This window comes from Microplitis mediator, chromosome 3 (assembly GCF_029852145.1).
Source record: "Microplitis mediator isolate UGA2020A chromosome 3, iyMicMedi2.1, whole genome shotgun sequence".
NCBI lineage: Eukaryota > Metazoa > Arthropoda > Insecta > Hymenoptera > Braconidae > Microplitis > Microplitis mediator.
Genome location: NC_079971.1, coordinates 20183033 through 20200946, shown reverse-complemented (window position 1 = coordinate 20200946; position 17914 = coordinate 20183033). Strand labels below are relative to the sequence as shown.

The 17914-nt window shown below is 30.6% G+C and overlaps 1 protein-coding gene across 1 annotated transcript; it reads right to left on the bottom strand.

Moving 5' to 3' along the window:
• Window positions 1-2714: 2714 nt before the first annotated feature.
• On the bottom strand, window positions 2715-17513 carry LOC130665972 (protein tolkin-like). The gene is made up of 7 exons (XM_057466606.1): window positions 17297-17513; window positions 14707-14937; window positions 14372-14593; window positions 13797-14276; window positions 8486-8722; window positions 4471-4692; window positions 2715-3273 (listed from the first exon to the last, which is right to left on the bottom strand). Exons 1-7 carry the CDS (start codon window positions 17511-17513, stop codon window positions 2789-2791), a joined length of 2094 nt encoding a protein of 697 aa, XP_057322589.1. The 3' UTR covers window positions 2715-2788.
• Window positions 17514-17914: the final 401 nt, after the last annotated feature.

The following is a 17914-nucleotide window of genomic DNA, read 5'->3' as shown; positions in this document are numbered from 1 at the left end:
GTTTTAATAATAAATTAACTAAATGAATGCAGGTTTTTTTTTGTAACGCAAACTATTTTATATTGTTTTAATTTTCAAAGATTTATTCAGCTACTTTTTTTTTATTTTCTACAGATGAATTTTCTTTTCAAAAAAGAAATATTTCTTTATAGTTTTCTTATTAATTACAAGTTTCGTAATTTAGATTGAAAAATTGTCAGGTTTAAAATATTTTTTTTTTGAAAAGGAAATTCACCTGTAGGAAATAAAAAAAAATAGCTGAATAAATCTTTGAAAATTAAAACAATATAAAATAATTTGCGTTACAAAAAAAAACCTGCATTCATTTAGTTAATTTATTATTAATACCTTTTCATAAAATTGAACGTGAAAAAAAATTTGTTCGACACAATTAGTTTTTAATTGTTTATTGGTATTTTTAGCTATTACGGCTTCATTCCCTGAATTAAAGTTAATTGATTTTGATTCGGCTTAATTTAATGAAATAATGAAATTCAAAATCGTAATTCACTTTTACTTTCTTGGATATTCCTGAAAACTATTTGAGAAAGTCCTGGTTACTATCTCAGACAGTATACAGTCCTGTCTTGCGCAGTAACCACTGTCATCTGCAGATCGACACACGTGCTATCTGCAGATAGTATCTTGTAATATCTTAGAAATGCGCCTATACTTTCCGGCAAAGTACTCGTTACTTTACAGATGCCACTGACTATTGTCTAAGAGTGTACTAAGAGATATTGGTGGTTTCTGTCTAGGAAAGTACTCAGTACTATCCAGAGAGTAGTGAATACAGTCTAGATAGTATACAGTACTTTCTGAAATTTTTTTTTTTACAGAAAGTACTCAGTACTATTTCAGAGAGTTGCCACTACTATTTTTTATTTTCCGTGTAGAACATTTTAATTTTCTTTCTAAACCAATCCGAGTCAATACGATAAATATTTTCTGTCTGCGTTAATACGTTTAATTGGATTGAGTTTTATGATTTTCTATCCGAAACAACCCGACTTAATTCGATCATTATTTTCTATCAGTATGAATTAAGTTTGTGTATAGGGGAGGGTAGGGCAGAACGGCCCTCCTGAAATTTTGATCAAAAAAAAATTTTTTTTTTTTTTCGCCTAATTACTATAAATCCGATATGTTCGCGCATTTTTACCCCTACGCATAACATTTGGGGCAAAATGGACAAGCCCAAAATTTTGAAAAAGTGATTTTTTTATATTTTTATCGTCAAATTAAAGTAAAAATTATTATAATTCCACATTTCTAGCCCTACGCATAACACCTGGGGCAAAATGGACCAGCCGAAACTTCGAAAAAATTATTTTTCCATATTTTTCGGCCGTTTCTCTATGTAAGAGGCAAATTTGGTCACTAAAAATTTATAAAAATAAAATTTTTTTTTTTAGTTGATAAATTTTTAAAATAAAGTAAAACTATAGAATTGTTTTTTTTTTTTTTTTTATTAAATAACAATTAGTAATTAAGGTAATAGAGAGTGAATGATTTATTACACCTTAAAAAATTTTTTTCGTGTAATATAAAACCAAAAATAGTTGTCAAGAGAAAGAAATACATTCTTAATGATGAAAACAATTTAAAAAAAAAAAAACGAAAAAAAAATTTTTTGATCATTTTTTGGAGGGGGGCCACTCTGCCCCACAAAAAAATTTTTTTTTTTTAGAATTGTGGCAAATTTGTTCGAAATAGGACAAAAGTAAAGTGATCTCATGGTTGAAAGCCACAAAAAGTAATAATTGGCTTAGGGGGGCCGCTCTGCCCCACCCTCCCCTAATATTTAAATTATTTTTGTCGAATCTGATTTTTTTATAAGATATCAAGAAGAAATTTTCGAGTTTTATTCATACAATTTCATCTTGATGTTGATACCTTTTTGTCTATTTAAAATAAGTATTTATTTTAAACTAAATATTCCACAAAATAAACCGTATTAATAATACAAACAATTTTTTATTTGTAATTTTCTAATTTTTTTAACTTACCATTATAAAATTATACACGGAAAGAAATTTTCTTCAAAAATTACCGTTAAATTCACTGTAATCGTGGGACGAATGGCACGACCTAATCATATTGGTAAGTGAGATAATTTTTAACTTTTTTCAAACAAATTTTACCGTAGTCTACTGTAAATTTTATTCGGTTTCTGGTAAATTTTATGAAGTCCACCACAAGATAAATAAATTTTCTCGTAATTTTTATTTAAAAAATGACAATAAATAAAAGCGCCGCATTATGTCTCACGATTACAGTGAATGTAACGGTACTTTTTAAAGAAAATTTCTTTCCGTGTAATAATTCACAATATCCCGATGAAAAAAGATTTTATACAATTGTATAAAACTATATACAAAAAATGGCCCGATCCAATTATATACAACTGTATAGAAATTGTATACAATTCTATACAAATTGTATACAATTGGATCGGGCCATTTTTTCTATCCAATTATATATAGTCTATATATAATTATGTATAGTCGATATATAATTGCTATATAATTCTATACAATTGTATAAAATCTTTTTTCATCGGGATTGCATAAAACTTGAATATTTAATGAAAGAGATTACTTTTTTTATTCGTGTAAAATATAAGAATTCGTTGTTTGTAAAGAAGAAATGATTTATTTAATAATAAAATTGTTAAAATTCAAAAAAGCATAGTATAATTTTGAATCCACGTCAATTCGATTGAATCCGTGCATTGGATGCTTTGAGTTGTTATACATAATCAGCCTCATAAATATAATTTAATAAATTAACTATTTATAGGCAGAGCTGTTAACGTGATTGAAAATCCGTTATCCTGATTCATTTCATTACTCACAAATACAACCGACAATTTATTATCCGTTGAATTAACTTGCCAAGAGTCTTGGATACCGCAGTAGAGCCCAATAAAAACCGCATGTTCATCATTGCCGTCTCTTATTTCGAGAAAATCATTTTTACAACCGTCACTCATTTCAAGAGCAAAGTAATTGATCTGCATTACTATACGATGATTACTTGGTGCGGTAAAGTACCAAATGCACCGTCTATTTGGCGGATACGGATCAGGATAATTTGTTGATTCTATATTGAAAGGTGCATCTCTCTCAATGTCAATGTTACCTCCGCAAATGGTCTTGTATTCAGCTTGGAAACCACTGTAAAAACTTTTCTCACTTGTTTTCACATATGTCACTAATAAATAATTACTAGCAATTAAATTGACCGGATAAACATATCCACAATAACGAGCTATAAAAAATTATTTTATACATGAAATTTGGATCATTAAGAATACCCGGGAAAAAGGTTTAGATCTGACTATACAGATGATTATGTCTGATCATATCTGACAAAGCAGGTCTGGACCGATCTTTAAATTGTCTCTATCTGTCGAGATCTGGTTATAGATATAGCTAGATCTCAAATTGTCCATATCTGTTCCGATATTAACTACGATAACTTCTGAACCTGTCGTGGTCAACTTCAATTTTCATCTAATATGGCATTCGATGCAGCTTTTTGAGCAATAAAGTGTGCATACAGAGTTGTAAGCTAATTGGTTAAAAATTTCGAAAGTTATCTTGAAAATATAGAAAAAAAATTTCATCTCCAGTTCTTATTATCTGACAATTTCGAAGTAGAAAATTAAAAAGGTTTCTAAATGATAACCCAAATAATACGTGTTTGAACAAGATTCTGGAGTAAGTATCTTGAGCAACACTCCTAGCCGCTAGATTCTTTTTCTACGTATGTGTCTTTCGCTAGATCGTGTATCAAGAAACTTATGTCAAGATTTGTGTATGTCTTGCTTATGGTATTGCACGCAAAAATATCGAAGATATCTTGAACACGGTGCAATGAAAAAGTGTCTGATGCATTTTTTGCACCAGTAACTTACAGTAGTGTTTACGCATGATTTGCTCAAGATCTGCTCAATGCTCAAGGTCAATTTTGAGCTTTGAGCAGATCATGAGCAAGCCATGCGCAACTATTTTTAACTATGGTCGTCCTCTAGAACTGAGTTATAATCTGGTGTGAATTTCTTGCACCAGGCTTGCAATTTAAATCTGGTCACCAGTATTTGCAGAAAGAGACATACGTAAAAAAAGGCACTAGCACCTATCGATCTTGAGAGCAGACATGCCAGGTATAAACTATTTTCGATAAAAATATAATGTACGCATGATTATATCTGAGCAGACATAATAAGATCTGATCAAATCCGATATTGTATTTAGTTCAGATGTAGTTACATCTAATCAAATCTGACGAGATATACGCGGATCTGACCAGATATAAACAATTTTCTATAGAAATACGACGTATATAAGCATATTTGATTAGATCGGATCGGATATATTTATATCTGGTCAGATCTAAAACGTTTTACCCGGGTACTGATGGTAAATTGTGAAACAGCATGATATTTTTATATAAAAAACGAACCTAACACTGCACTGCTAGTGTGGTAGCCATTTCTGATTTCCAAATAATCAACTGCACAATCACGACTTTCGTAAATATTTAATGATATAATATAAAGCTTGATTCTTTCACCTTCAGCGGCTTTTATTCTCCATTCACATCGTTCAACACCGACCAACGATTTATTTGCGCTTATTGGCGGCCTAAAAAAACCACTAGGCTCCAATAATGTTCCTCCACATTCTAAAAAACAGAACAAATAGTTATTCAACTCATGATTTCATATTTTGAATATTACACTATGATTCAAATTTATATGAAACTCTGATAATTAAAAAATAAAACATTACTGGGACACTGGTACAAAATATTTGTTGTTACTATATCACCCGGACTGAGTTCATTTTTGTTTCCAATAGCTGGGACTTCATGTGTGTTATCTTGCCTCGGGATAATCGTTTTTAGCCCCCAGTCGAATGAAAATGAATTTTCCGGGTAGTGCATTACTGATCGATGATCATAAGTTTGATTAAATGTTTTTATTTCATCATGTGATAGTTTTATAAATTCATCTAAATATTCTTTGTCAAACAATTAAAATATAATTATTAATGGGTTGTGTCTTATATTGATCATATACACAGTTGAAAATTTTCTGTTCTTGTGCATAAAAATTCAATGGTTAAATATTTTGTGTCAATGCACAGTAAAAAATATTGTGTTAAAATCAACACAATCTGTATGTTAGAAACGGTCCACACAATATTTGTGTTATTTTTTAACACGAAATTCGAGTAATATGAGAAGTCACTTCAACACTTTTTAAATGTTAATGGCGTTACAAACAAAATGTTAACTTTTACATTTTATTTTTGTACCATGAATTGTTTTGAGGTTATCAAAAGTGTCAACAATTATTATTTAACATTCTTTACGTGCTCACGTAGAAAAGTAAAAAAGCCACAGATGCAATTTTTTAAATATTTTTTTTTTTTTTTTTAAACTATACGAATCATGAACTTTGTCAACTTTTTTTTTTTTATGTCTAATTGAAAATAAATGTATTCAATGTCACATAAATAATCAATAATAACTAACCAAGCAAAACTGATGCTTTGAGCGCTTCCCGCTCGAATAGAAGAAAGACATTTTTTTAACACAATTCAACTATCGCTTCAACACTTTTTTTGTGTTGGTTTTAAAGTAACACTTAATAAATGTTGATAATATCGATTTTTGTACTAGGTAACACTTTTAAAGTGTTGAATAGTAGATCGATTAAAAATTTTAAAGTAACACAGAGAATTGTGTTGATTGGACACAAAATAGTCAACACAAAAAATTTAACACGGACCGTTTTTAACACAGATATACAATATTTTTTACTAAATTTTTTATTTTTTACTAAATTTTTATAAGTATTAAAATAACGCAAATGAAAATCTTAAATTAACACTTTACGTGGGTTGCTGATAACATTTGAATGTGTAGAAGTTTTAGAAACGATAACAGAGAATATTAATAACTTTTTGTGTTATCCCTGATTAAACAAAATGATTAAAAAGTATTTAAAATGATTTGTTTTTTAATCATTTTAAATACTTTTTAATCCTTCAAATCATTTCTAATCCTGTCTCTTATGGACATTTAACGTGTGAAATCATTTTTAATCATTTTGTTTAATCAGGGATGGTTTGTGTAAAAATCACGAATGAATAATGTTATTACGACCGAAATATTTGTGTTAAATATCGTTCGACACACAGTTTTGTATTAATTTCTACAAAATTTTTTCTACTGTTCATTAGTTTTTTTAGTCACATATAAAACAAGAATCTGTACATAAACTGAAGGGTATGAATACCTGGACGTATATTTTCACCAATGATATCGACATATTTATCACGGTCCGGACGATTATGTTCATGTTCAAAACCAATTGCGTGTCCCAATTCATGAAGAATAATCGGTAAATTGACACACCCATATGGTAAACTGATAAGTTTCATTTTTGGATAAAGCGGTAAGAACATAAAGCAACATCTGCAAGTATTTATTAATTTTTACACTGATAGAAGGATTTCCTAGAATTTGAAAGAATTCTTAGTATTCAAGAAATCATGTCTTGTTAAATTAAATACACGGATAGAAATTTTCTTTAAAAATTACCGTTCAATTCACTGTAATCGTGGGACATAATGCGGCGCTTTTATTTATTACCATTTTTTAAATAAAAATTACGAAAAATTTATTTATTTTGTGGTAGACTTCATAAAATTTACCGAGAACCGAATAAAATTTACAGCAGACTACGGTAAAATTTGTTGAAAAAAAGTTAAAAATTATCTCACGGTATCACGAATGTTTGCCCGCAGACATTAAGTCCGCGACTTTATAATAATTTATTTACTTTATTTAGTCATTTAATATTTTCAGTAACATTGCAAGGGTGGGTGTATTAACATACTATAGTAATTACACACACACAAAACTTTTGAAAAAAGGGCACATGACCGACCGAGTCGAAATTTAGAGCCTATATAGGTCCCTCTAGCCCTAAATAGATCCGATTTAGAGCCCTGTAGTCCTGTAGATCCGACTTTGAACCCGGAGGTCCTAACATTCACTGAGAGGTCCGATTTTGAGCCTTCAAGTCCGACAAATAAAAAATTTTTTTAAATTAATTGTAAGCATAATATATGACATGCAACGAAATTTATTAATAACAATAGTTAGATAAGCAGGTGGTTAATTAAATTGTAAACCTTTTTAATAAGGAAAATTTTAGTTTAATTTATTTACCTTATAAAAATAAAAAACTTGCATTCATTAACAAATTATTTGTATAAGTAAATAATTATCTAAAGTGCATAGTTGAATCAAGAACGTGCAATATTTAAGAATATGGTTCTTGAACTTTTTATATTTTAATAAATACTGAAATATCACTATTTAAACAATGGTTTATTTTTAATTGCTGCAGCGTTAACACTATATGAAAATAAAAATTTTCATTGTTTTATATACTTAACGTTATTTTTTCAAATTCTAAATTTTGACCGATAATTTTCTTCAGATATCTATAGGTTTTTACATTATGTCACTGTAGATTTAATTCGCATTTATGATAATTAGGGAACTTTCAATTGAAATTTCAAAATATATAACCATCGTTTAATTATTAATAATAACAATTTTAGAATGAAAACTGCATCACACAAAGAGAAATAATATTATTTTAATTATAATAAGTACTAATAATAATCCAGTTCTGAAATTGAAGTTATAATTTTTTGTAATTTATTATAAAAAATTAAACTATTAACAGCATTTGCTATATATTTTGATAATTTTAATTGAAATTATTTTAAGCAGTGTAAGTGCAAATAAAATCCAGAGTAACATAGATTATAAATCACAATATTAATAATGCTAATGATATTAATAATATGAGTATTATTATTAATATTATAATTATTAATATTATTATTATTACAATAAACCAGGGCTTACAGGCCCTAAATTGGACCTAACTTTAATTTTCATCAGGTCCTAGATTGAGCCCGCAAGTGCCGAAAACGGAAATTTGTAGCACCTCAGGGACCAAAATCGAACCTAATTTAACATAGAAATAGACTCTATTTAGAGCCTTCAAGTCCAAAATAGGTCCGACTTCAGAAGGCTCTAAATGGGCTCTAAATTTCCAACGTCGCGGATTTAACGTCTGCGGATGAAACGTTAGGGAACCTATTCTCACTTACCGACAAATGATTAGGTCGTGCCATTCGTTCCACAATTACAGTGAATTTAATGGTAATTTTTAAAGAAAATTTCTTTGCGTGTTCTAACAAATCTTGAAACGATAAGAAATCCCTCTATCAGTGTAATAAGAATTATTTATTTGATGTGTTTAACTAAATTGTAATTCAATGCAATTATAAATACCCGCAATTTAGTTTAGTAAATTGTAAAAACTTTGTATGGTTTTTCGGGATCCTTTTAACAAATGTTATGCAGGTTGATCTCTCCCACTTACGCATTACTTCTTTTATTAATCTCTGTTGTGATTCAGAAAAAACATTGTCGAATTCATAGGGAATGATACCCTTATCCCAAAGACGATCTTTATCTGTTGTGGCAGCTGTTCTTCGTGTTCTATCAAACCATTCTTGGTCTTCCACAAGCCGTGTTGCATTTTTCGTATCACGGTTTAAGGCTTCATGTGGTAAAAAATACGAATTAATCACAGTTATTATTAACATAAACAATTGAACTGCAAAAATATGCGAAATTAATTCCATTTTTAATTATTATTCGACAAATATTTGGTTATTTTTTCACGTCGAACCTGGATTAACAGAAAACAATAATAATATTTATAATCGTTCAAGAGTTAATCAGTTTTTACTCGTCAATTTATTTAGATCTACAATTATAACTTATTATTAAAAAATCTCTGTTCAAACTCTATTGAAGTAAAAAAATATTTTACATTACCTTAATATAAATGTTTTTTTTATAATTAAAAAAATATCCATACATGTATATTTACTATCTATTACTTATTATTTGTTGTCAATCTTGTAACATTTTTTAAAAATTGTTCGACGTTTTATAATTATTTAAAATATTTTTCTTAAAATCGTTTTAGCTAAACTAAATGTTTTCTATGTGATATTACTGTCGGTACTGCAACTATTTTTAGTCTTAATTAACTGAGATAATTTCTAATGCGATGATGATGGTTTTAGGTTTTCTGAAGTAATTAAAAAGACATTTAATAAGAATTAGTAAAGCCTTGAGGAGCTAGATATTAAAATGATGAATACTCGTTAGCCCAATTTCAAAACACAGTAACTGATAAAAATAAAGTTCTTGAAATTAGATTCTACTGGAACTAAAAATACTAAAAAATTTGTCCCTTTCCGGGGAAAATGATTTAGATCTGACCAGATATAATTATATCTGGCCAACCACCGTTTATATCTGGTCAGATCTAATCAGATATAATTAGATCTAGACTAGATACAATATCAGACAAGATGATATCTAGTCAGATTGGCGTAAGATCTGACCAGATATAACTATATCTGAACTGAATACAACATTTAACATAATCTGATCTTGTTATATCTGCTCAGATATAATAATGTATATATACATTGTATTTTTTTTTAAATTGTTTATATCTGGTTATTTACATTCACGCGATCGCATACGTGTGTCGGTGCAGTGGATAGCATCAAAAACTTTGAATGGGAAGGATGCAGGTTCGAGCCTAGCAGTCACCGGAGTTTTTTCATCAATCATAATCATGCATAATTCCTTTAAGGAACGTTTCTAATACATTAGATTACATTTCAGATCGAATTAAAACTATCTTATTTTTTTTTGCAATTCAATATTTTTATTAATAGGGATCTCCGGGAAAAAAGGTTTAGACCTGACCACATATAATTATATCTGATCAGGTCTGTCCAGATCTCGTCAGATAGAGACAATTTAAAGATCTAGCCAGATCTGATCAGATACAATTATATATGGTCAGATCTAAACTTTTTCTCCCGGGTTACTGTGTTTTGAAATTAGACAGCCGTACTGTTACTAAAGCCAACTATTATTAAGTGTGGGCGGTGATGAAATTACGATATCGTATACTTATAGTAAATCTTTACTAGATGCGAATGCCCGCTTCGCTGGGTTTTTTTTTGGTATTGTATTTATTTATGTACATAATTTTTTGGACTGTCCTAAAAATTTTGAAAATAATCTGATAAGTTCTAAAATGTTTGAATGTTGAATTTTACTTGGAATGAATTTTTGTCAGTCTAGAATATTTTCCGATCGGGTTATTCGGAATATATTCGTGTAATTTACAACTTTATATACACGCTGAAAAAAAATGCTAACTATTACCATCTAGCAATAGGGAATGATTACTATCTGTATGTGATAATTATTATCATGCTTTTATGTTAACTATCCGTTTTTCGTACAGTAATATTTACTATCCCGATAAAAAACGTTTGGATCCAACCAGATATGTTTGGATCTCATTATATCTGTTTATATCCAAATACATCCAAATATTTGATCTGGCTAGATATAAGCATATATAATTATATCTGCTCAGATCTAGTCATATATAAGCAGTTATAGAGATGTATTAAGATTGATATCCAAGTAGATATATACTCATATCCAAGTATATCTGCTCAGATCCAACTATATATAAGCAGATATAAAGATTTATATCCAAGCAAATATACTTATATCCAAGAATTTATGACTATATCCAAAAATGTGTGTCTATATGTAGTCATATTTAGTCACATCCAATAATATTTAAATACAGGTAAGGTTCATCCTGAATCTTCGAACTGTCGGGGTTCTACTGCAAATAAGACATTAAATACAGAGTTTTTTTGTCTAATTATACACGAATATTTGACGGTATTTAAATCATATACTTGATATTGTAATGAATAAATAAAATAAATCAGTTTGATCAATGTTTCTAAAGTATTCATCTATTTTTTTGCTTAAATATCAATTGACTTTTGATATATGTTGTACATAGGTTCATCAAAAGCATTAAGAGGTAATTGCAATAAGATCCAAGATGTGAGTAGATATTGTTTTAAGAATGGTCTAAAGAATAATATATTTATACATGCGTTTATTAGAATGTAGTGAAATTTCTTTAGATATATGTGTTTAAATCTATGTAGATTTCTTTAAAGATCGACATTAATGCAGATCTGCTCGGATACACTTATATATTCGTGGATATAGTGAGATCTATTTGGATCTTTTTGGACATTTTGAGATCTGTTTGGATATACTTAGATATAGTGAAATCTCTTTGGATATTGTCAGATCTGTTTGGATCAGCTTAGATCACGCCAAAATTTGGATCCAAGCATATCTGACTGTTTGGATCCAATCATATATGCTTGGATCTAAACATTTTTTATCGGGATTGCCGATAGTAATAATTACCATCTACATATAGTACTATTTGTTATGCCCAAAAAATTTTTAAATTTTGTAATCTGAGATAGTAATGATTATTATTACGGATAAGAATGCTCACCATCTCCCCAATCATGGGCCAGGTCTGGCAAACAAGCATGGGTCAGGGCTGGCAACCAGACTTGGCACGGTGTTATCATTCCAGACTTCTACCAAGGCTGGCTTACAAGCTTGGTCCAGAGTTCTACATAGTTGAACCAAGCCTAGGCCAAGCTTGGGCCCGTCGTACTTTCTTCTCTGGGTATATCCAATATTACATCATGGCATCAATATATACTATGAATGTCACCATGAACCCTGATTAAAAACTCCGATTGAATCCCACAACTTCGATTACTACTTTATCGCAGATACCGACTTGAATTTTGTTGTTATTATTTTGTATCGGTAACTGCGAGCCACTCACAGCCGAGAAATCTCCCCTTTCCTACTAAAAATTATTTCATTGGATCGCAGATGCCGATGCGACGATTATTGTTAATGTTTTTGTTGAGACCTCGATCTAACAGAATTGTATGTAACCCTTTCACTATTTTTTTACTGATTAGCCGAAACTAAAATTTTTCCACCGTTTTCCGAGTGCGAATTATTACCACTTTAATTTCTGAAACTTCAATGTCAACGTATTGCAGAAGCATTCCACTATTACCGTCTGAGAACTGCAAGTCTTAGTCTATCATGCCCATGATCAGTAAATTTGCCAAACACACCTTTAATGTTTTATTCCTTCCTCTAAGATTCAGAAAAATTTCAATTTATTACTTGAACTTTATTACTAATAAACTGTATTACTTGCCATTAGATATTTTAGCCAAGTTGATGTTCCCAGGAATGTGAGTAACTCCAATAATTCAATACTAGAAATCCCTTGTGAGCATAAAGTTTTTAAAAGTCATTATAGTCTAATGACCTTTGCTACCTCAGGTACATTTCTTATGTACAAAATTGGATTTGTGCTTGATACTAACTGATGAGTCCCTCTTCTGGATCATTACCAAATAAAATTTTTATTATTACTACTTCTATTATTGTATCTATTCATCTGAAAATCATAATGAAGGAATATATGGGTATTAGATAATAGGATTACTTAAATGATAAAGATTTTTTTCAGTTATTACAACTTTTTTATTTTTAACGTTTTATAATGCAACACGGAAAGAAAATTATGGGAAGTTTTGCTATGCATTATGGGAATGGTTCCCATAATGGTATGGGAATAGTACCTATACTACTATAGGGATGGTTCCCATATATTATGGGAACCATTCCCATAATAGTATGAGAATAGTTCCCATACCATTATGGGAATGGTTTCCATAATGATATGGGAATGGTTCCCATATTGGTATAGGAACTATTCCTATAATATTATGGGAACTATTCCCATAATGTTATGGGAACCATCCCTATAATATCATAAAATTTTGTTTTTGCACAATGGTGTAGAAATTTCCCAAAATTTCAATTTTCTTGAATGTTTTTTGCTGACAAAAAATTCTTGTTAAAAATTTTAATGTTTTTTTGCCAAATACGATTTTTTTTTTCAATGTTTAAATTTTTGTTTTTATGTTTAATAATATTTCTGTGTATTGTAGAAGTGATTACCACACTTCTTTAAATTAATTTTTTCATGATAATATGGGAACCATTCCCATAATATTATAGGAATGGTTCCTATAATAGTATGGAAACTATTCCCATAATATTATGGGAATGATTCCCATAATGGAATACGAACCATTCCAATTGCATTATGGGAATCATTCCCATATTATTATGGGAATCGTTCCCATACTATTATAGGAACCATTCCCATAATATTATGGGAATGGTTCCTATAATTGTAGGAATCATTCCTATAGTGTTATGGGTATTATTCCCATAATTATAGGAACTATTCCTATAATTATGGGAAACATTCCTATAATTATAGGAACCGCTCCCATGATTTATGGTCGTAATTCCTATGATAGTATAGGAAAAAATTTCACAAAATTATGGGAACCGCTGCCATAATTTTCTTTCCGTGAACTTGAATAATGACTAATAGCAAGATTAATGAACACAATCAATAAATGAACATAATCAATTAATGAGCACAATCAATAAACTATTATGATTGGATTAAAGTGGCCATTTTGTCTAATCAGCTTCATAAATATACACGGAAAAATTAAAACCCGACTGATTCTTGTGCAGCACACGGTTGAGTCGTGTCGAAGAAAAAATAAGGACAAGCACACGACTGGTTCGTGTGCGCACAGGAACCAGATGGGTTTTAATTTTTCCGTGTAATTTAATAAATTAACTATTTATAGGCAGTGCTGTTAACGTGGCTGAAAATCCGTTATCCTGATTTATTTTATCACTAACAAATACAACAGACAATTTATTTTCCGTTGAAAAATCTTGCCAAGAGTCTTTGGTACCACAGTAGAGTCCAGTAAGAAATGCATGTTCATCATTGCCGTCTCTTATTTCGAGAAAATCATTTATACAACCGTCACTCATTTCAAGAGCAAAGTAATTGATCTTCATTACTATACGATGATTGTCTGGTGCGGTAAAGTACCAAATGCACCGCCTGTTTGGCGGATACTCATCAGGATAATTTGTCGATTCTATATTGAAAGGTGTATTTCTCTCGATGTCAATGTTACCTCCGCAAATAGTCTTGTAATCAGCTCGGAACCCACTGTAAGTACTTTTCTCACTTGTTTTCACATATGTCACTAGTAAATAATTACTGGCAATCAAATTATCTGAATAAACATCTCCACAATAACGAGCTAAAAAAAATGAATTTTATATATTAAATTTTGATCATTACAAATAATGATATTAAACTGTGCAACAGCTTAATTTTTTTGTACGAAAAACAAACCCAACACTGTACTAGTAGTGCGATAGCCATTTCTGATTTCTAAATAATCAACTGCACAATCAGGACTCTCGTAAATACTTAATGACATAATAGAAAGCTCGATTCTTTCACCTTCGGCAGCCCTTATACTCCACTCACAACGTTCGACACCCACCAACGAGCGATTTGGGTTTATTGGCGACCTAAAAGAACCACTAGACTCCAATAATGTTCCTCCACATTCTAAAAAACAAATCAAATAGTTGTTTAACTCATGATATGATATTTTAAGTATTATATAACGATTCAAATTTATATGAAACAATGATTATCATAATTAAAAAATAAAACATTACTTGGGCACTGGTATAAAATGTTTGTTGTTACTATATCACCCGGACTGAGTTCATTTTTGTTTCCAATAGCTGGGACTTCGTGTTTATTTTCTTGCCTCGGGATAATCGTTTTTAGCCCCCGGTCGGATGAAAATGAATTTTCCGGGTAGTGCATTACTGATCGATGATCATAAGTTTGATTAAATGTTTCTATTTCACCATGTGATAGTTTCATAAACTCATCTAAATATTCTTTTTTAAACAATTAAAATATACTTATAAATGTATTATGTTTTGTACTCCCATATGGAAAAAATATATATCCGGGCAGATCTGGAATATGTTACATATATGCAATATATATGTAACATATTCCAGATTTGCCCGGATATATATTTTTTTCGTATGGGCTGATCATATATTTTATATCACAATAATTACACAGTAAAAAATATTGTGTATCTGTGTTCAATTTTTTTCTGTTCAATCGACAAATTTCACTGTCTTACTTTTCACGTTTGTCCGCGTGTTCACATGTGTGTGTGTAAACGTTTTTTGACCGACGTTACCTTCAGAACTAATCAGCCGAATTGAACGTGCATTGCGGCAATCGAAAGGCCTCACTAAGATTTAGAATTTATGCAATTTGGCGTTCATCGGTCAAGTTGTTTACAAGTTAAACGAAAAATAAAAATCGAAGAAAAATTTTCTTAAATTTGTTGTTGCATAACTCGTAAATCGCATGACCGATTTGTTTTTAAGTTTGATCAAATCTAAGTTTCAATCAGCTCTTTCGATTACCGCAAAGCACGTGCAAGTCAGTCGATTTGTTCCTAAGACATCTTCAGATAAAAATTACTTTTTTCAGGTCAAAAACAGAGAGAAGTTTTAATTTTGGCTCACCGGGTCAACCGTATTTCAAACATTTTAATCTTGACTCTCATAAAACATTGTTTACTATCAAAAATAGTTCAGTGTTACACGGAGAAAATGTAATTATACTATCTACGATACTAATTTTTAAATTTCAATTATTCAAAATGGTAGTGAAATTATTTCAGTGGTAAAGTAATGAGTTTTATCATTGAAAATGATCACAGTACCAATTGATGGTGGTGACGATTACTATCGAAGTTGCTACACGGAGAGAAATTTATGGTAGCAATTACAATATATTATGAAAATGGTTCCCATAATGCATGGTAACCGGTTTTTGTGAAATGTCGATTATACACTGTAAAAAATCCGGAGTGAATTCGGAGTGAAATTAAATCCGAATTCACTCCGCATTCACTCCGTCACTCGGAGTTCCGGAATTTTAAAAAAAATCACTCCGCATGCGGAGTGAATTGGGATTTTTTTTTTAGCTGAGTGATTGCGGAGTGACGCGGATTTTATTTCACTCCCAATTCACTCTGGTCCGGAGTTTTAATACTTAAATAAATTTATATTAATTTATATTAAACTGCTAAACAATGTGTGTGTTCGGATGTGTGAAAATATCTGCGTGCGTGTGTGTGTGTGTGTGTGTGTGTGTGTGTGTGTGTGTGTGTGTGTGTGTGTGTGTGTGTGTGTGTGTGTGTGTGTGTGTGTGTGTGTGTGTGTGTGTGTGTGTGTGTGTGTGTGTGTGTGTGTGTGTGTGTGTGTGTGTGTGTGTGTGTGTGTGTGTGTGTGCAAATGTGTGTGTGTGTAAATGTGTGCGCGCGTGTGTGTCTACGTATGTGTGTGCGTATCAGCTGATCAATTATGTAATACGCGAGTTTTTACTTCGATTTTCTTGAGTAGAGTTATTTTTTATCAATAATATTTACAAAACTCCGCTCCGGAGTGAATTTCACTCCGGAGGGATTAAATTAATAAAAAATTATCTACTCCGCGAAAACTCCTCTGCAGAGTGAATTTCACTCCGAGGGGAGTGAATAATTAAAAATTCATTCACTCCGCATTCACTCCGGATTTAATCCGCATTCACTCCGCGGATTTTTTACAGTGTAGGAACGGCATCCATATATTATAGTTATCATTAGTAATGATAACTATATATGGTAACGATTACTACAATATTATAGTAATGATTCATTACTATAATATTGTAGTAATCGTTACCATATATATGGTAACCATTACCATAATATATGGTAACCGTTACCATAATATTATCGTAATCGTTACCATAATATCATTAGTGATTACGAATCATGAGTACTTTTAGTCACATTTTAAACCCAGAATCTGTCCCCTTAAACATAAACTAAAGGGAATGAATACCTGGACGTATATTTTTATCAATGATATGAACATATTTATCACGGTCCGGACGATTATGCTCATGTTCAAAACCAATTGCGTGCCCCAATTCATGAAGAATAATCGGTAAAGTGAAACACCCATTATGTAAACTAATGAGTTTTATTTTTAGAAAATGCCGTAAGAACATAAAACAACATCTGCAAGTTTTCATTAATTATTAATAAGAATTGATTATTTATGTTCAACTGAATCATAACTCTCTGCAAATACCCGCAATCCAATTTAGTAAATTTTAAAGATTTTGTATGGACTCTCGGGATTCTTTTAACAAATGTTATGCAAGTCGATCTCTCCCACTCACGCATTGCTTCTCTTATTAATCTATGTTGTGGTTCAGTAAAAATATTGTCGAATTCATAGGGAATGATACCCTTATTCCAAAGACGATCTTTTTCCGTTGTGGCAGCTGTTCTTCGTGTTCTATTAACGAATTCTTGGTCTTCCACAAACTGTGCTACGTTTTTCGTATCGCGGTTGAAGGCTTCATGTGGTAAAATATATGAATTTATTACAGTCATTATTAACATAAGCAATTGAACTGCAAAAATATGCGAAATCATTTCAATTTTTGAATTGTTATTTCACAAATATTTATTTATTTTTTCACGCTGAACCTGGAGTAACAGAAAACCAAAATAATATTTATAAGCGTTCAAGTGTTAATTAGTTCGTCATCATAAATTTATTCATATGTGCAATTATAACTTATTATTAAAAAATCTCTGTTCAGAGTCAATTGACGTAAAATAGTATATATTGTGTGACAAGGGATGGAACAAGACGATTTCAGACTAGGGTGAGGTTGGCTGACATCATCCGCAGTCTGAAATCGTGTTTTATCTTGAGTCACACACTAAATTTTTTATGATTACCTGCATCGAAACTTCAAGATTCAGTGGCAGCAGCCAGTAATATAAGC

Coding starts and splice junctions, on each gene's coding strand:
- LOC130665972 (XM_057466606.1), bottom strand. CDS start 17,513: ATGACTGTAATAAATTCATATATTTTACCACATGAAGCCTTCAACCGC. Junction 14,938..17,296: donor ATTAATAAGAGAAGCAATGC/GTGAGTGGGAGA, acceptor TGTTTAAAAAAG/AATATTTAGATGAGTTTATG. Junction 3,274..4,470: donor CACTAGCAGTGCAGTGTTAG/GTTCGTTTTTTA, acceptor AATTTTTTATAG/CTCGTTATTGTGGATATGTT.